Source organism: Bemisia tabaci, chromosome 1 (assembly GCF_918797505.1).
Source record: "Bemisia tabaci chromosome 1, PGI_BMITA_v3".
Classification (NCBI taxonomy): domain Eukaryota; kingdom Metazoa; phylum Arthropoda; class Insecta; order Hemiptera; family Aleyrodidae; genus Bemisia; species Bemisia tabaci.
The window spans coordinates 16,746,160-16,767,039 of NC_092793.1; the positions used below are offsets into that span (position 1 = coordinate 16,746,160).

Consider the following 20,880-nt stretch of genomic DNA (forward strand, 5'->3'; position numbering starts at 1 on the left):
GTAATTTGTAGCCGAGAGAGTCACTTCATAAATTGTTTATTAAGTGAACTATTCTTCGCTCGGTCATAATTTTAAACTTGCCTCATTTCACTCCTGCGGAAGAAACTTGGGGCGTTAAACACTTTGAAACTTTTTTCATTCTCGACATTTCCACTGAACGGGACGCTTCAAAAGTCAAGATACAAGTTCTGGATCCTTCTAATCACCTTTTTACGAGGCCTTAAAGCTGCAGATTTAATTTAGGAGGCATTTTAATTGGTCTCATGTTAGGGTTCCATTTGAATTGAGTGACTAACTATTTACAAATTCGCATTTCATTTTGTTCTCTTTGCTTTTAAACCAAAGTAAACCCTGTAAAAATAGTGGAAAAAACGAGGACAGTAAAGGATTTGGACTCAGCTGTGGTGACTCCATAGCTCTTGATGAGAACGCAAAACTTGATTTTCGTAGATCTGAATGAGAACCAAGGTGTTGTATTGAATATATATTATTACTGAGGCACCTTTCGGCTTACGCCATCTTGAAACTTGATTTTTAATCATATACTTCGGAGGAAAAAGATTATGAGAAAAAAATAGAAAAGGCAACTTTCAACGCCTAATTAAGAAAATATAAAAGGAAAGAAACCCAGGTAATACAGAATGCAAAAAATACCCATTTATTCACACAAGTAATGAAATGTTTTCTCAAGACGCAAACTATTACTTTTGTGCGGATTCGTTCGGAGGTACATTTACGAAAAGTCATTTTCATGTGATAGTAGGTTTACGATTTCAAAGGCAACCGTGCATAAAGATTATTCCCAATAGATGGTAAATGTTAAATGAAGCGTTTACGGAAAGAATAATTCGATTCATGGACAAGATTGAATATTTGTTCAAACGTCTTGTTCTTTTCGTGCCTGGAGGTAGGATTTACCTGGCTCAATTTTCATCAATAGCGGGGGTTTTCTTCATATCGTTCTTCATGTATGCAAGTAAAAGCAATTGGTTTCGATGCACTACCGGTTATAACCACTCAGTATTATTCAACCGAAAGGTTGAATCAATTGATAATCTAGTTTAAAAAGTGTGGTGCAATAATACGCTATTAGCACCTGAAAAAAGCAACGAAAGCATATGACGCAAACGAGAAAGAGTTAACTGATTAAACGGCTATTTTTATATAAACGCTTGGTACTCGTCTGATATAAGGTTATTGACCAAAAACAAAAATTCGCCGCATTCTAGCTTAAATCTAAGTCAGGCATCTTTTTATTCCTATTATTGTTCCTACTCCTTTTTCTCAATCTTCGACCCTTCGAACGTGATCTCCCTCTATCAAGAAACAAACTGTAGATTTCTTAACCAGGATTAGTTCATAATAATCACCCTTTATGTGTTGAAGGTATGCCCTTAAGTATCAATGAGAATGTTTTCTTCTTCTTTGAATTTTTAGAACAAGACCTCTGTTTTTAAGTTTCTCGTACGGCTACGCAATATGCTTTGTGAGAATAAGTCCTATCCTCTCCAGCGGACTGCTGATGGTAGGAACAGCGATGAAGTTCGATTAGAGGGCTTGAAACAAGTAGATATTCTGGGGCTCTTTACAAAGATGTAAGAAATCAAACTTCACTCTCACAGTGCGCATGCAATAAAATGGCGTGCTTAAAAATATAATAAAAATGTCCTTCGGATTTTTCTTAAATAATTGGTAGCCCGGATTTTATGTAACTCCTTCCTTTCTAGAAAGACACTCAACGTCACCGCGCCGCGTCGCACAGTGGATCGAGTCAATAGGAGAGGTCGGACAAAATTTGGAAACTTTAAACGCTATCAACTCCGTTTATACACAATTTTGAGGTTCTGAAAGTGGTTCCAGTGGTTTTCTCGTGAAATTTTCTTCTAAAATCACCCCTTGAACTTTAAAATGCGACGAAATAAACAACAAAGTTCGCGGTTATCGTCAAATATTTAATGTCCAACCTCTCTAATGGACTCAATCCATTGTGCGTCGCGTCGCTCACAGTACATCGGAGACAGCCTATCATAGATTAAAGCGAAAAAAACCGGATCGTGAGTGAAAGCAGGCAGGGAAATCTAAAGTAGAGCGAAGCAAGTTTCATCGGGTTCCGAACTTTGAATTATAAGGTAAGTGAAAAACTTCAACTCTCGTGATGAAGAAACCATGAATTTATTAATGTCCTCAGTTGCATCGAAGACAGCCTCAATTTCAACTTTTTTTTACACTCTCGGTCAACGGTAAAACGGGGAAAGAGGATGGTTGGAGCGCGGCATAATCAAGCGAATAAAATCACGGCTTGAAAGAATAAAACAACTTCCTCGTTTAACAATTAACTTTTGAACTTGGGAGCCGACGGATTAGGAATGCAAAGGAGAGGTGCGCTGAATAGCTAATTTCCGCGGACAAAAGGTGCGATTCTGAGACGACTCTGCGAAATAATAAATCATAACATTGCACTCAAAAAAATAAGCCGGGAAAGTAAATAAAGAGAGTGGAGAGAGGAGCGAGCCGAGTTCTTGAAACGAGAGAGATCAAATTTACATAATCTTGCTACTCCGTTCTCTGGCGCTGCCTCTGCCAACTTCTTACTCTCGTGACTTGTCCGTGGAATTCAGCTTTTAAATAACTGTGAACCTTTCTTCCTGAGTGGTTGGGAAACTGCATTGTCATAACCGACGAATTTCAACGGGTAACAACCGTTTCATCGATAGCCTAGGGGTCGTGTTTTCTACTCCTGTTTATTTTCATAATCGCTAGCTGTGTCGCGTAGGCGTTGCAATATTACAATGTTACACAATTTTAGAAACCTGATCGAAAGGTGCGGAAAAGATAGGTTCTCTACAAAGACAAATATTGGATATAAATATTGATAATACCTTTTTCGGGAGTTGGTTTCTGAACTTCTTGTTGTGTGAATTGTTTAAAGATATTGATGCGGAAATGCGGAATTTTTTCCCCCTGTGTAGGCTGAGGTACCTAGATGAAGAGAGACCTAGATGGAGAGAGTGTACGGACGTGCCGAAATATGGAGCTCTTAGGGCCCGAATGAGGAGCCAACGTTCTAGCATGAAAAACACTAGAATAATACCGCTGCCAATTTTCAGATTACAATATCAAACCAAGATGGGCAAAGGTTCGTAAATGACCGTCTTTCCGCAAAAATGAGTAAAATGCAAAATCCAGGTCAAATACGTGCTTGCAGACGACGAGTCGTAAAAATTGTACTAATAAATCATCGTGGATAATTTTAGTTCGTAGGTTGGTGCCATTTTGGGTCCTTGAAGTTTCAGGACCAAACCTCCAAAATTACCGAAATGTCCATACTCTCTGCATGTACCGGGATGGGCAACAGAAACGATCGATACGCCATAACTTTTCAATTATCGAGTTAAAATTTTCCGATTCGGACGGTTGTCCTAATTATCGAGGTGACACTTTTTGGGGGGTCACAACCCCCAACCCCCTCACCCGAGAGAAGCGCTCCCCGCAGAAAATCAGCATTTTCAAATCCACCCCCCCCCCACTTGTGACACATCGTTGAATGCACTGGAAAAAAAAAAAAACACATTGGATCTAGAGTCCAGACTCTTGAAAACATTGACAAGAAAACGGAATCTCGATTCAATCAGATTTAAGCTTAAATCAAAAGGAAATCCGCTCAAATTAAGAGGCTTGGTTCTTGATTTAAGCATAAATCCGATTGAATCAAGAGTATTTTTTCTTGTCGATGTTTTTAAGAGTCTGGACTATAGATCCAATGTGTGTGTTTTTTTTTTTTTTTTTTTTTTTTCAGTGTGGTGTGTATAGAGCGTTTCTTTTGCCTATCCCGGTAGGGTGCTCTTGTTCAGTGGCTCATTACACAATCTGCGTGTGCCCTAACCACAAAAGTAACGATGCAACTACTACTGAGAAAGTAGTTTGGTCCGGAATCTGCGCTGAGAATTTATGAGCGCATTGTAAGCGTAACGATTCCGCTTAGTAAAAACGCGAGCTCCATCAGCAAGTCGTGGCTTAGCCGACCGAGATACTCCCAAGATTAGAGCTGAATTCACGTCTCTCCTCGGAATGAATTTCTCAGTTGAAAATTGAAACCCGAAGATCCCGTACGTGACATCTCCCGTGAGCCACCCATCATTTCGGAGCTCGTACCCGCCCTAATAGCCCCTCTTCCCAATTCCCTTCTGCCATGGACATATTTTCTCGGGCGATATCTCTCGCATCGGTTCACCCGTCTCCGCGGTTTTAAATATTTCCACGCGCGGCTCACATTTTATCTCTTCCCGATTATTGTCTCCCCGTATCTTTACGACCCTCCCGCCCTCTCGGTTTCTCTCTCTTAGCAGTTGACAAATATTGCTGAGCTAAAGGAAAAGCGCCGCATAAACATTCAGACGTTGTCAAATTTCTCTTGGTAAAATAGATGTTTTTAGGAATAAGGGTGGAAATTCAAAATCTGCTCATGTGTCATCAGGTGTTGCTCAGATTTTGCAAGCAGATCTTCTCCGTAAAAGAGGCTTTATTTCTTCACATTTTAGTCTTATCTTCAGGGCGAAAATTGTTACTTTTAGACCACTGGATTCCAGGAATAGTTGCACAATCTTAACAACATGAGGTTCACCAAGTTTATAATTCCCATCCTTCAATTACGAGAATGAAGCTCTTGTATGCGCCATGAGGATTTGTGAAGTACTTTTTACTTTTACTCATGTGAAATTTCACGAGCAACACCTTGACGGTACTAGCCTTCCTTGAAATGACCTCCTAAGTACAAAAAAACTCTCAAAGTTGAGGTTATTGTAGGAAGGGTCCCTCGCGTTATGAGAAAGTCCACTCTGCGTCCAGTCAAACTCTCCATAATGCACAGAAAAAAATCGAACAAGCAGAAAAATCTAACACTGAGTGTTAGGAGAGCGCTGCTTAAGAGAATATATGTAGGATTTGATGCATTTTTAATAATTAACCTGGTACTAGGTTTATATGTAGGTACTACTGCTTACTTCGACAATTATCAGGACCTTCTCCGTCATATGCATGGCGCGCTTAATATATTAGCGCGGTTGCTACTTTGTGTGGGAAATCCAAGGCTACAGCCACGGCAAGCAAACTAAAGTACTTGCTCTCGCCATAAGGTGGGCTACCTTCTCAATTGCCGCCTCAACCTTGAAAGCTCTTTTTGAGCTCTGGAGCTTTCCATTTTAGTGGTAGTACATCGTATGGCATCACATTTTAGTGGTGATACATCGTATGGCATCACATAACTATCTCCGCGACACGCATCACCGCAACGCAGCCGGACTCTTGCGTGGGAATTCTAAGTTAGAAGAAAATGCCAGCTCCGTAAGAGACAAAAGTACTCATCTCCGAAGTTCGTATCTGACAATTTGCCCACGAGGCTGGCGAGAAGCTCAAGTTGGTTGCGAGCACGCCGTGTTTCACTGTTGAGGACACGGAAGTGCGAACTCTTGCACCTTTACCGCCTTTCGGATTCCAGTTAGGACCGCAGACAATGCGGAACGAGTGCCAGACACTTGGGCTTTGAGACAGAACGCCCGAAATTCATTCGGCTGCCGCGCCCATTTCTGGCCTCGCGATGAGCACTGATAAGCAAAGCACAAGTGCCTCCCTCCCATATACCCCAACAGGAATGCCACATTTAGCCCCCTTCCGGATGATAGTAGCCAATAGCATTTTCTGCTGAGTACAGTGCCTGACGAGCAGTGTTCGAAACTCGCCTTTGCGTTTCAGGAGCCGTGTGGCCCATCAAGCTCGATTTTTAGGGGCCATTGTAGATTTTTTAGGGGAAAAATTGACTTTTTGCCTACGTATCACGGCGCATTTAGTGAAAAGTCAGAATCCGGTGCCGTGCGTTGAAAGTTCAAAAAATTACTAAACAGAAAAATTAGGATTCTTTTGGTGGGGCAATTTCAAGGGGCCACGTTGGAGCAGAGCCTTTATTTTTTAGGCGCCATGACCGATTTCCTAGGCGCATATGGCGCGTTGGCGCCTGTGAGTTTCGAACACTGCTGACGACTAGAGTCCCTTTATACTGAGAGTCAAGACAATTCGGCTCATGGATGTCACAAACGGGAATAAAGATTACAGAAATTGAACGTTTTTCGTAATCTTTGATTGGCCCATTCTCAAATGCCTTTCTCCGTTCCTCCTCTCATTCCGTTTGTTCCTTGCCAAACCCGTAATTCCCTGGTCCATTCCAGATTATAATCTTTGCAATTGGTGAAAATGTAATCTTTATTCCCGTTTGTGACACTGTGGACGCCTAAAATACGGGAACCAATCAGAAATGGATTCAAATTGTCTTGACTCTCAGTATAGAGGGACTCTACTGACGACCTAGCGACAGTAGTTCCTAATTGAGAAACGTAGTACTACTGAGCCTAAACTCGGGACTTATGACCTAATTTTTTTCATTATATAAGTTACTAATAGACTTGCACAGCGTTTTGAAGCTTTTCAAGACAGCGACCATTTATCCTTTCCTCTTTGATTCTTGAGAAATTCCGACTAACGTTCGCACATTTGACGCGAGATGTGAGCCCACCAATCCGCACCCTTTTCTCCACCCCTGCAGTAGCGAGGTAAAAGACTCCTCTTGAAACGAAAACCATTCAACGTAAACGCTCAGCTAAGTCGCTCTCGGCCCGGTTGCCGTCTGCTCCGAACAATCACGATCCCGACGATCATACTGCCGTGGTAAGGAAGAACGCCGTATGTACATTCGGAGTTGCCAAATTTCCCTTGCTAAAACACGTATTTCTGACAACAAACATGCATATTTTTCCTTGAAATTTTCAGATATTTTAGGTCGAATTGCGTACAAAATTGTCTGAAATTTTCGGAAAATAATAATCACAATTTTCCAAGTAAATTCGGTTTTTACTGGAGGAAACTTGGCAACGTCCGATGGCTCATACGGCGTTCTCCCTTAGCTCTGCACAACAGGCAGATCCAGACATTTTGAACGGGGGGGGGGGGGGGCTTCCACTTCCCCCAGAAAATTTCCAAAGTTTTAAAGAATCTGATATGCAATTCGAGTTTTCATCATGAATAATAATTATCGAATACAAGCGTCCTTCCTTTTTCTTTCCTCCGTTCCATCCTAATCTCTTTCTTCCCCTTTTCTCCTCTTTTTTCGGGCGAAGGGGGACGCCCCCCCCCCCATCCCTTGGATCCGCCTACGCAGGACCCGTTCTCGTTTTGTCCCGGACACACAAACAGATGGAAAGAAAGGCCTAATGAGTCCGTTTTATAATGTTGTAGTTAGGTCTTTTTATGGATGAACCAGAAATAGTTACTCATTGCAAAATGAGGTTCAATCGACATTTTTGGTGTTGGCATCAACCTGATTGAAGTCCGTTTGTAGGGAGAGTTGAGTCAACGCGTCTCATGGATGTCACGAACGAGAATAAAGATTACATAAATTGAATGTTTGATCAACTCGTTCCCGAATTCCTGTCTCCGTTCCCTCTCTCATTCCATTTGTTCCTTGCCGTGCCCCTTATTCCCCGGTCCATTCCAGTTTATAATCTTAGCAAATGGTGAAGATGTAAGCTTTATTCCCGTTTGTGACACCGTGGAGGCCAAAATTACGGGAACCAATCAGAAATGGATTCGTATTGTCTTTGCTCTGAGTATAGAGGGACTCTAGACGTAATGGACTACATTTTGCGATCAGAAACTATCATCTCCGTCTCATTTTAAAAACAACCAATATTCGGTTACTTTCCTTACGCAGATAGGTGCTTGGGTGGATGAGCCAGAAATAGTAGTTCCTTCTTGCGGAATGTAGTTCTGTCAGCCGGCAACGGTGGTTTCACGGGTTTTCGCTGCTCACGCGATTTGAGCCGAATGCCTTCCGGCGCTCCATTCAGGAGCTCCTCGAGAGGGCCGCGGACGACACGACAAGTAAGCGTGAGGGGGGGGGGGGGGGTCCTGAAGTGGCACCCAACTTTAAACCGAAGAAGTCTCACTTGGGAGATAAAGCAGTAAAGGAGTTTACTTGAAAGCTCTCTTGCAGGCGGCATGTATTCGTGAAGGTCCAAAAACTGTTACATAGGAAATGTACTCTTGGCCATATTTTTTTTTAAATTTGACTAAATTTTCTGAACTTCACCAAAAAACTTAAGGTTTAATTAACGCAAGTGGTACACAGAGACAAAGCACAACCTCATCCTAGCACAGCTTTAAGTTGTTCCATCGACTCAGCACGGTGCCCCCAGCGATCTATTGATCGCTTCCACGAAGAGTGAGAGATTTTGCTGCACAAGTGCCTATAGCAATTCTATCATGCCTTTCATTTTTCAAATTGTATACTTCGATCGATTTTTCGGTGCGATCAGCTCAAAGACATAAAGACGGAGGGCTAAAAGCAAAAAATGAAGCTTCTTTTCAACCACCTCTACTATTGGCTAGAGGATTGGCGGCGAAATCGGGACAAGTTTGAATTCAAATATAGGGCGGGAACTGAATAAAATAATTGCGGAAACAAAGTATTTTAGGTTGATTTTTGCCCAAATTCAGGTACAAACTCATATTTTTTTAACTCTAGGTTAGTTTCCGTCGGTCGTCGACAGATTAATTTCATTTGGGAGTAACGTTGATCTAGAACTGTAACGGCCTGTTTGAACCTGCAGAACCACCATAAGCAGAAGAAAAACTAACTTTATCTGAGATTACTGCCTGTTACCGAGCAAAAGTAGGTGTATTATGTTAGGACGCAGACCAAACTTTCTTAGTATATTCGTTTTAGGAATTTAAAATACGTTTCGAAGAAGAAATATGCAAAAATCAAGAGGACAAGTTCAAATCAAATTTCCGTTTGCCGCCATGGATTCCCGCGCTCATTTACACACTCACACAAGCGCGCAGCGCCGAACCTAGCTTCACTTTTTCCCCGTGCTTTTAGATACGAGCGCTCCGTCTTTATGTCTTTGGATCAGCTGCTCCTAAGACGAGTGAATTTTAAAGTGGCTGATAATGATTACACTGATGAAAGAATGGGTCTGTTGCAACTTTATCATGCATACTTTATAATCTAGAAAAATAGGAGTCTTATCTTGAATTAAATTTTCGATAAATTATAGGTATTGAAAAACTTAGTAACGCGCACGATATTATCACTTCGTTTTTCGTAAAGTTAACAACTTTGATCGCAAAAATGAAAAATACCGTATAACATTATCAGACAAGGTAAAAATACTATGGAGTATCATCACACGTATTTGAATGCGTATTCTCAGTGTATTTTGCTGTCCTCCTCCAACTTTTTGTAGCCAACCCAATCGACTGAAACAAATTGACTCCAAACATGGTAGAACGAGCGGAGTAGAGTCCCTTTATACCCAGAGTTACGACAACTCACTTTTGGTTGGGCCAGGATTGGGCTGAAAGTGGCCTAAAAAAAAATCCAATTCTGATTGGTTCTCGCTCATGGAGGCCGAAACTAGTGCACCAAGATGGCGGTACCTCGTATGTGAACAAGAATAATGAAAATATTACCTAATTGTGGTTTATCAAGAGTAAATTGTTATTGCCATCGGTCCAAAATGAAAATAGATTAAGAAATTATTCACAAACCAATCTCATTTTCTTTTTAATTGATCAATTTGTTGATGTTGTTGTTTCTGTGTGACAGACATCGCAGGATTCCTGATCCTTATCCCCCAATATCGTTCGTTTGAGTGCACTAGTTTCGGCCTCCATGGCCAGCCAAGGTCGGCTGCCAGTCAGCTGATAATCGAGTTGTCGTTACTCTGGGTATAAAGGGACTCTAGAGCGGAGATGCACACAAGATAGGCAAAATGATTGCTACAGGATGTGGATCCGCCGAATTTACATTAGGAACAATGAAATTCTCCACCGAACTCATAAAACACATAAAATTAGAAATAACCCAAATCCTCCAACCCTCATATACGGGTGAGGGAGGGTTGGCGCGAAATCTTCGCCAAAGACGAGAAAAAACCACGCGAGGAGCAATAAAGCGCTGCACGAAAAGTTACTACCTTCAACCGCATTGCCACATGCGGCAATATTTTCGAGAAACTCAGGTCATATCGACGGTGAAACTACCAAACCACGTATCTCGTTTGCGGTGTTTAAAAATCTACGCTCACATTTTATTTTTTTGAAGTAGACCAAATCAATATCATTCCTCGAAATTTTCACAGAATTTTCTTCGCACGAAGAGGAAAAATCGCAGAAATTTTCTAGACTGGACGTTAAGTAGTTTTTCATTTAAAAAATAAAGTATGACAGGAAGTCTGCAACGTCGCAAACCGAGATACGTGGTTTGGTCGTTTCACCGTCGATATGCCATACTTTCTACCAGGTCTTAAATATTGTCCTTGTTCAATTGGATCGTATTTAGCAAAAAGGAACCAGGGAGGTTACAGTGTTGTAAAAATGTTGCTTCTTTACAATTATCTAAAAAACTCTCCCAGAATAGCAAATAGTTCTAGCTTCCCCCAAAATATTGTTACGTTATGGGAAGATACTTGTGTACATTTCTATACTGTAGTACTGTACGCATGTTTAATATTTATAAAAGAAAAGGAGAAGTTGCATGATTTTGAAAATACTGTAATGCTCGCTGGTTCCTCTTTGTTAAGTAAATGCGATCCAATTCATTCAGTAGAGACTGTATTTGAAACTGTCAATGTAACGACCCACTGAGGCATAATTTCAGAAGGATGATTTTCGGTGCAGTTGTTTCAAAAAATCGAATTTCAAGGTTTTGACAGGCAAAGGCACTTTGGCGTCTAAAGAAATAAAAGTAAAATAATTTTAAATAATCACTTCAAACTTTTTAAATGTTGTTTTATAATTTTGTATTTCGCATTGGTATTTGCAGTTCATGATTTTCCAGCATATTTTTCCCTTAAAAAAACTTATATGTTCCTACTCACAGAAAAAAAACCGTTGTTCTCACGATGCTCTTAGTGGATTACAGGTCCTATTTACTTGTCTGGTCTTAATTTCATTGCTACTTTTGTGAGAGCAATGATTCCAATCCCCGTGACATTTGTCACTGGGATACGAATACTTCTAACCGCATAAGGAGCATACTATAACTACATATGTATACTACTATAAGTATTGTAAGAATAACGATGCTTCTTTTCTGCAAGTTGGAGAACTTTAAGACTCCTTTACGTTACCTGAAGATATACATGTTTTTCGTTCAGTACCTCCTTCCAGTATAGGTACTTGAGTTTGTTCATTTTCGGAGACTGTTACTAAAAGTATTTTGAAAATATTTCCCTTGATAAGTTTAGGAGTTTTGCTGAAAACCATTTCAAAAAGTTATGAAATTACTGTCTGGACAGTATTAAGCACAAAATAATGCCAATGTTCTGGGGATAGATATATTCTCAAATCCTGTTGTATTTACAGGTGGTATTTGCTGGACCGTTGTTTTTGAGGCATGCGGACAATAGCCCTCTGGATAAGGTACGAATTAAAGCACTACGCATCATATTTTCACTCCAAAATTTGACGATAAAATCAAGTCACACAGCTAAGGCAAGGAACTGAAAATTAACTCTTAAAAAATACATAACAAGGGATTTAAAATTTACATTGGTCAAATAGAAAAAACACAATAGACGTCATTTTTATAATCTAACTTGCACTTAATCTGTGTTAAAAGCACGAGTTACATCTCGTTCGGGGGTTTGATTCAAGTATTTTCCCCTTTTGCAACGTTTTCTACGTTAGCTTTTGAGGAGAAAGTAGTTACGACTATTTTTCTAGTTCACATCCTCTATCGTGATAACGAATTACCGTCCGGCAACAAGGTGTGCGCACACGCGGAAGTGTAATATTGTAATTGCAATATCTGGCGAAAACAAGATGCCAAAGTTTGCGGCGTTATGACTTTGGCTCGGCGTCGCGGCGCGGCGCGTCGCGTGGAGTTATTAACGGCGTCGTATAATTACGGCGCTTCCCGTTAAAAATGCGCCCCGCCGGCGCTCCCGCGGTGGCGGAACTCCCCCTTCCCCCCCACCCGCGGCAAAGTTTGACTGGGATCTGGAGCTCCGTGCATGCGATTAAAGGAAAGGCACATCCATCGAACTTCCAGCTTTTCATTCTTTAAATTAGGCGATGGGGCCGCTCAAGTATCCCGTAAGCTACTAGTTGGGGGGGGGGGGGGGTTTCTAAGCCTCTCTTACGAGGAGAGGAAGGTCAAGCTCACTCTAATGAAAGGCTGTCACTTAAAAATAAAATAATCCATACATATATGTCGCTCGCACTTGGGCGCTCTGCGACACCCAAACGCAAACGACTGACAGCAACTGACAACAAAAAATATCTTCGTCGTCGCCCTACGGGCATCCCTTCTTAAGAATTTCCGTCGACTTCTTTTAGAGGGTGCCCAATCCGAAACTGAAACGGGCAACCTCTCTCCCCACATTATCTGCGCAAAGATCACACAGCTTGGAGATCTTTTGTTAATTTGTCAAAACCCGAGATAATTTGTTAAAATCTGAGAAAATTGTTCATACCTAAGATAATTTGATAAAACTTACGAAAATTTGTGATAACCCAACCAGCCTATTAACAAACTGATCTGCTAATTTTCATTGTACCCATTGTGACCTGTATCGAGCCTAGCTTACCATGGCTAATGTACAGCAATAAACTTTTGAATTTGAATCTTTCGAGCATACCGTGAGAGACTTTTTCCGTCTCGTAAAACCCCATAAGGCTAGCTCAGACCTCGTATATCCCCTGAGAGTAGCTTAGCAGGTAATCTTTTAATGGTCCGTAACTATGTTTGCAAGCAATTCCGATGCGTTTTAAACGAGGGAGAAAGGGAAGGAAATAACAGAGAAGAAAAATCAATCAAATCAAGTATCATTGTAAATAATGTTTAATGCAGAGCATTTGTGGCTTCTCATTATTACCTCAAGGAGGTACGACATAAGGAATTATGATTCAGGTGGTGCCGATGACCCCTGCTCTTCTTGAGGTTCTACATGATTCCCTTCCGAATGTCCTTTGTGGTCCTTTTGATGTTCCTTATGATGTTCCTTATTATGATCCTTGTGTCCCTTACGGTTCTTAACCAATGACAGCGCCCCCGAGAAGATTTTACTGATACTTGATTTCTTTGAAGATTTATCCTTATCCGTCTTCCCTTTTTTATGTCCCGCTACAGCATGGTAGAGCTTCGATGCGTAGTGCGCAGCACCTTTTTTTGTACGTTTTTCGCCATGTACATGATTTCCATGCTCGCTTCTGGTTACCAGACTCTGTTCTGCCACCGTTTCGCCTGGCTGTTCCCGATAAAAAATAGAAAAAAGAATATGAAAAAACAGTGATCGAGTGGGAGTGAAATTTTAATCTGGTCGGATTCAACTATAGAATCATCATAACTTCGCATTTCACGTGTTGCCTAATTTCTTGTCTAGCTCACCTTTTTAACGAGGAACTGAGCAACTTACCTCGATGGAATTTTTCGTAGAATTCTCATGCGTTGTGAAATCATATTCTCATAGTCATATAATTTTAAGTCAAATACTTAATAATCTGTTGAAAAATCAAGAATGAGAGGGAACTCGGTAACTTTTTATTTCGTGAGGCTTACTTTGGTCGAAAGTGTATTCGCTTTATACTTTCGATGCTTTTGCAACGGGCATTACGGAAATAAAAATGCTGCTTCAAAATTATGATACCATTAAAAAGTCAACTATGGGGGGAAATCAAATAAGAAAGGTACGCATAATATTTTTATTTACTGGAGTACGAAATGTTCATTTTAAGAACAGATGTATTAACAGGAAGAAATGACAAATCTTTCGCCAAACTTAGAAACTTGGCTACGGTGTTTAAAACTCTCCACTTTTGTTCAATTTTTTTCTCAAATTAAAAAACCTATTTTCCTAATGTATTTGGACCGAGTTTGTCAGAAAGGAACCGACCCACATTTTCGAAAAAATTGAGTTCAGAATGTTTTTGAATTCCACTAACTGTATATTTTCTCCTGCCAAAAACTCTGAGTCGACAAAAAATTAGTCTAAGAAAAGAAGATTTAAAGTTTATTTTCTGCAGTGAGTCTTATAGAGGAATGAAACTTCAATCCTCTTTTTCTCAGTTTCAATTTTATGTAGGTTGGTTCCTTTCTGTTAAACTCATGTCCATTTATGGATAATTCGTCGAACAGAAGAGAGGACCTATACGGGGTTCCGCGCGAGAACTGAGAATAGTGCATGAATGGAAGTCTACAAAGTCGCAAATTGATAGTGGTGTTCAAGTTTACACCGAAACAAATAGTTCTGATTATAAGGCTCCTGCACTTTCTTTGATACAGCTATAAAAGTTTCCGTTATGAGGACGGAGTACTCTGTGCTCACGACCTAAGTTCTGTTCTCACGACACAAAAGTTCTGTAAGTATAACAAAGAAAGTGTAGGAGCCCTATGAACAGAAGGTTTCGTCATCAGCACCGACTATTTCTTTTACGTGTAGACATTGATATACTACACGTCACTCTGTTTTAGTATAGTATACCATTAAAATCAGTAACCAGTATAAATCTGCTATGCGGCTCCGAAATTAGTTAACTACATCTTCCTGACGTATTACTCACGGTGGTACGTGATAAAACAATTGATGTTGATAGAGCATCGCAACCAACCAACCATCACCATGTTGTCTGGTTGTATTACTTTTACCAAAATCACGATTGTTAAACAAATATTACTGATATAGTAACTACATGATATCAGTACAGCTGTACTATACCGCAGCACAGGGCCTTTGGAGGCACAACACAGATGTTTTATATTGTGTGACTGTCTTTTTTTCATTTCAACAACTCACAAATGAAAGCTGGACTACATTTCGCCATTAGCTATTATTTTTGGCTCATCTTAGAAACAATGCGCAGGCTTAAGTTAGAGTTTTGCAATGAGTTTCCTTAATGCACATGGGTGCCTCCTGGGATGAACCAAAAATAGAGGCTCCAAATTTTAAAATGAAGTCCAACTGCGCGTCTACTCTCATTCTGATAAAACTTTACGCGACAAGAGATCGTCTTTTGGGAGGCGAGACGACGAGAAAAATGTGCATACTTTTAATTTAAAAGATATTTAAATACTTTGAAAATGAAACCAAAGATGGAAATGACAAGTTTTTTCTTTGACACATATTTTTTTTTTTTAACTCACCGTAGTAGGCTGCTCCCGATTTAGTCTGATCAAACCGCGGCCTTCATCGGTTTTGTCTACTGGTCCTTCTTCGAAGCCATCCACCACAATCATCAAAAACTTTTGAAACCAATTAAATAATTTGATGGTAAATAAGTTCTATCCAGATTTAAAGGGTAAATAATAAAAATGTAAAGGTAACGTCATTACTATGAACTTGTCGTTAATGTTTTCCAGACCGCGCATACAAAATACTTACGCTCAATTCTTGACGCCCGGTAAGGACTGTTTCTTTGCATGCAGCAGGTAATATACAAATTATATATTTCATTCCAGAATTTTTTTTAAAAAAAAGTGAAGCAACAATCACATCTGCGACGTTGAGAATCTTTCATTTTTTCTTGTAAAAGTCGTAAGCATATTAATTAAGGCAGCTCATATCATAAAAAGCTATATTCTAACTCCCATGTATAAAATATTCGCAGAAAAGTTTGAGTCATAAAATTTCCCCCAAAAATACGGGGGTGCAGAAATTTTTGAAAACAATTTCAAGTCATATAAAACACGTTTTCTAAATGAGAACTCAAAATATTGCAGATCATTGCAACGATAATTTAAGGAAAAAGGAAATGAAAACAGAAATTAAGCAGAAAATACATTATAAAAACACATAATTAGAAGCACTGGCTACCTTTTTAATTAGAATAATTTGAAAATTTGGTGATTATGGGAGGTGAATTTGCAAGGTTTCATAGATTTCAAGGTGTAGAAAACAATATACGCTCACAGATATTATCAGTGAAAACAAATATCCCAGTAAGAGTACTTACCATGAAAAGAAGGACGTGAACGAGATTCATCGTGGCACAAATGAATTCTTCTGATCGGAATTGCGAGAAAAATTTGAAAATGCGTAAAATCAAGAGGACCTGTGTAAAACCATCCAACCAGCTGGCAAACCAATTTTTCGATCGGCCCTGAGCAACGACTCAAGAATTGAATACACGGGTGCTCTCGACGTAAATAGTTTTTTACGCTCATGCATGCAAATGTGCTGCACCGAATGTGCAAATTTTGCCGATGTATGAGAAGGATGCACTAACACGCAAGGTCTGAGAGCAAATTTAATTTCGGGCAAGTTGTCATGCGCGGAATCCCTTTTCTTGCACTCAATGTCATTCACAGGTGGCAAATTTCCTCGTATTTTCCTGTATTTCCACCTAACTTGCTACCTTTGATGGAACTTATTTTATGATCGTAAACAACTTAAATGACGGTAAAGTCTTCAAGGGAATTAATCATCATTTGGACTGTCGCTTACTTATTAAACTGAGGTTAAACTGAGATACCTGTGAAAAATACTGTAGAGGAATCCAAAATTTAGACATGAAGCTTCGGTTCTATATCTTCGATTCACAGATAGCGCAAAGTATTTCAATTCAACACAAGGGTAGCGTTCATAAATTACACAACGCACTTTTTAGGCATTTTTGACTCACCTCCCCCTTGTAACACTTAATATAGCAGCCCTAGAAACCCCACCCTCCCCTAATTTTCCCCCTCAAAATCAAAAAAATTCTGAGAAACTGTTGAACATAAACCATGAGCTGTTTACCATGCTCATTTTACGTCCCATATTAGTTAAAGCATTATCCTCTAGGGCAGGAGTAGCGGTGCGGAGTGTTTGTTGTTAAAAAAACGAAAAAGATTCCTATTATCTTCAGTAAACCTTGAAACTTTCCCTGTAAACAGTTATTTAAAGACGACGAGCCATCACTACCATCACCATCACTTTATACCTCTGAAAGTATCAAATAAGCCATTTACATTACTTTAATTACACCAACTGATTTGATTCCTAAGCATACTTATAACTCTGGACATAATTCAAAATATGAAAACATCTCTGAAAGTCTCAGATTCCAACATCAAATTCACATCAGTTTCATTTTTAATGCACTGCCCTTAAATTTGAAGCATTTGTTCAGGGATGCAGACTTTGCATCATTCCTAAGCCCCCCCCCCCCCCCTAATAGCTCCACCTGAACTTCGCTGAAAATTTAATTGATCACTGATCTATATTATGCTTGGTAAATTAATGTAATTCAAAGCTGTCTCACTTAGTTTATTTTAACCGAATTAATCTATTTTTCTTACTGTTCAAATCCATTCACGACCTGTAACATAGGCAATCGCCCGTATGTACAAAATGTGTGAAATAAAATAAATAAAAATGAAAGTTTCGTATTCCACATGAATCCATGCCTGAAAGGCTCAACTCGAGATGAGCTTGCGCTCTTTCGTCGCACAGTGGAACGGAATTTTGGGATACATCGCACATAACTAAAACTATGGAATTTGATGTTTATTTCGTCACATTAAACATTTCAACAGGTGCTTTCTAGAGGAGATTTTGAGAAGGAATTAATGAGACCAATTTTTAAAATTCTACGATTCGTATTTACGAGAGTAAAAGCTTTTAAAGTTTTCACATCATGTCCGACCGATCCCATGGACTCGCTCCTCTGTGCGTCGGGGGAGCGACCAATGGCGGCGCAGTATTCGGTATGGCGAGGACCAAGTCAAATATTTGTCCGATTGAAACTCCGCATGACGCATCAGTCAACTTGGAAACCCGGACAGGAAGTTCGGGCGGAGGGTGGGATGAGAGCGAATGCAGACCCGGAAATAAATTCTGCGGACTCTGAAACTGTGAATTGAGTTGAAAGTCTACAGCACGTTGCTTTGAGCCCCATAACATAACGTTTCCAAAATCAAGCCGTCTGCCTCTGAAAATGTAACACTTCCCGGCATCGTTCAAATAAAGAAGATTCAGCGATAAATTTACATTAATAGGAAATTACGTATTCATGACGTTGGACCAGTCTGTTATACGCAACAGATACACGAATGGAATTTTGGAGGGTATGGATTCAATCGACAGGAATCGATAGGAAAATAAAAACGGGAATCCGTCGACGGGAACTGATCGACACCGATTCGATCGACAAATGATTAAAGAAACCGGTGTCGATTCGATCGACATGAATCGATCGAAAAATGAAAACGTAAACCGATGGGTGGCGATTCGATCAAAAAACCGATGGATCCATCAAAAACCCCGTGAATTGATCGACAAACACGTGAGCTGATCGACTAAACCCCGTGAGTCAATCAACAAACCTTGAAAGTCGATCAAATTTTGTAGATCGCATCACGTCAATCAGTTCTCGTTTTTATTTTTTAATCGAATCTATACCCTCCCCGAATTTGCACTGAAAAGAATCGATATATTTGTCGGCATTGGACATGGCAACTCAATGTTTGGATTGATCTTAATACTTTTTGGCTAATTTTTAAACTGAAATCATCTTGTGTATGTACAGAATGTACACCTATATTTCTGGTTTAGACTCGACACCCTCGGTTCAATTCGCGAATGACATCGTGTAAAACGTGCTGGTAGCAATTTATCCACTACAACATGCAATTCGTGCAGGCAATCAACAAGTGCGACAGAATACGCTTACGGGTATTTTTTACGACCTCCTTGTTGATTCGGATTCGTAATGGTAGACCAACAACTCACCTGCAACAGAATAAAAAGAAAAAATTGAATACAAGTCTTACGAACGAGTCTTGGAATTGGATGGAATGAATTCTCGGGCTGTAATGTTTCATCATCAGTTCCTTTTATTTGCGTTTGTAGAAAATCCGATTCCAAATTGACTGACATTAACTTCAACAGATGACGAGTTTCGTCATTTTTAAGCCAAGAAAAAGCGGTTTGAAGTTGAATACTGTCGTAAGACTCAACGTTAAGGACAAACTTCACGAAAATTTTCAAGTTCAAAATAATCCTCTCTCTCTCGACTTTTAAAATTAAAACTCCCATCTCATTTACTTCCAAAATTTGACTTGAGGCGTTTCATTTGACCTCGGATCATTTCTTCATATACTACTATCTACAGGAAAAAGAGCCTGTATTCATGATAGCTCAAATGTGAGTAATTAATATCAGAGCATTTAAGTATGGTCTGCGAACACTTTGGGAATAGAAAATACGCGAAAATTTCTGAACGATTGGAATCCTTCGGACACATTGAAAAAATTTGGATTCCATCCCTGGATTGCCTTTCAGGGCCGGCTTAGCCGGGTTGTAGTTCATATTTAGTTGATCGATCAAAAGTATTTTCATTGTACATTTATCGTACTATATTTTGTTTTATACAAGGATGTGCTAAATAAATAATTTTAAAAAAAGCCGGCCAGCTGCAGCACCCCCCCCCCCCCTCGGGCGACTTTCTTCTTAATTCTCGATCCTCGGGGGGTCTTTGGAATCTAAAATACGGATTTATAGAGGTCCTAAGACTGATATTTTAGGTAGACGGCGCCCCAAACGATGGTAAAAAAATATGTTTAAATTTGCTGAAGTATCCTTTAACTTTCAACCTTGCGTGAATGTTTCACTTTAAAAATACGTGAAACTAGCGTTACGTGATCCTTGTAACGCACCCTAATGCAGCATCACACCCCCCTCCCTTCCGGAGGGTTGGGTACTTCATGAACGACTCGGTCCCCAAAGGCGCTTTCCCGGAGATTTTTCCTGGGAGCGACGTGGCAGGGGAGCATGATAGCCTTTGATTTCTCGGCTCTTGGATAAAGATAACGACGCCTAATGCGAGTAAATTGAATAGTCTCGGCACTGCGTCGCACAGGGGATCGAGTCGATAGGAGCGGTCGGGCAAAATTTGAAAACTTTAAAAGCTCATAACACAAAATTTTGAGGTTCTAAAAGCGGTTCCAATGGTTTCCTCGTGAAATTTGCTTCTGGAGCCGCCCCTTGAGATTTAAAATGTGGTGAAAAAAACATCAAAGTTTGCGGTTTTAGTCAAAAATTTCGAGTCCGACCTCCCTGATTGACTCGATCCACCGTGCGTCGCGGCGCGGGGCGCAATGAGAGGTCTTAAAACGCGACGGCGACAGCCGACGAGACCCGACGAGGCGCGACTTCATCAAAACGACCGCCGCGTTTTATTCTGTTTTCCACCGGTTTTATTCCGCTCTGTCGTCATGATAATTCACCGCTTTCCCCGCCGCCGCCACCGCCGCGGTTCCGGAATAATGCTGATTAAACCACTTCCCTCGTATTGCGTCATATTCCACCCGCTGCACGGAAGCAACCGTGCCAAACCAACGCTTTTTCATGGAGGAGAAATCGGACAGTGCACACTGAAAAAAAAATTCTCGGCGTTTTTACCAAGGTCCGTTGGTACCTTTACCATCTCACTTTTTTACCAATTATTGGTAATTTTACCAAGATAGACTGGTAAGCTTACCTAAAAACCGGTATTTTTACTGTTTTTTTCAGGTAAGAATACCACTTTTATTGGTAATCAATTCCCGGTAACTTTGCCATTTTATCTCGGTAATTCTACCACAGTCGATAAAAAATATTGGCGTTTTTACCGGGGATCAGTAAAATTATCGAGAAAGTCAATAATTTTGCAGAGATTTCTCGGTAAAATTACCAATTCCATAAATGGTAATTTTACCAAGAAAAAACTGGGATCGAATAGAACCCTGAATTCTTGGTAATTTTACCCTTTTCTTGGTAAATACACCGAGATTTTTTTTTCAGTGAGTGCTGCCATTTTATTTTATCAAAAGATTCCGAAATAATTCTGATTTCCGGATACATATTCCGA

At 40.1% G+C, this 20,880-nt stretch overlaps 2 protein-coding genes across 4 annotated transcripts in view; both read right to left on the bottom strand.

The window, feature by feature from the left end:
- The window catches only part of tei (irregular chiasm C-roughest protein teiresias), a 377,241-nt gene that overhangs the window by 247,761 nt on the left and 108,600 nt on the right, over window positions 1-20,880 (bottom strand). The gene's annotated exons all lie outside the window — the stretch shown is intronic.
- Window positions 12,878-16,275, bottom strand: LOC109039551 (uncharacterized). Its single transcript, XM_019055056.2, has 3 exons — window positions 16,003-16,275; window positions 15,194-15,292; window positions 12,878-13,301 (listed from the first exon to the last, which is right to left on the bottom strand). The coding sequence occupies exons 1-3, from the start codon at window positions 16,030-16,032 to the stop codon at window positions 12,954-12,956; spliced, it is 477 nt and encodes a 158-aa protein (XP_018910601.2). The 5' UTR covers window positions 16,033-16,275; the 3' UTR covers window positions 12,878-12,953.

What these genes read in the sequence shown, in the direction of transcription:
- LOC109039551 (XM_019055056.2), bottom strand. Translation starts at nt 16,032, where the DNA reads ATGAATCTCGTTCACGTCCTTCTTTTCATG. An exon ending in TTCACGTCCTTCTTTTCATG is followed by an intron (nt 15,293 to 16,002) that starts GTAAGTACTCTT and finishes TGGTTTCAAAAG; the next exon opens with TTTTTGATGATTGTGGTGGA. An exon ending in ATCGGGAGCAGCCTACTACG is followed by an intron (nt 13,302 to 15,193) that starts GTGAGTTAAAAA and finishes TATCGGGAACAG; the next exon opens with CCAGGCGAAACGGTGGCAGA.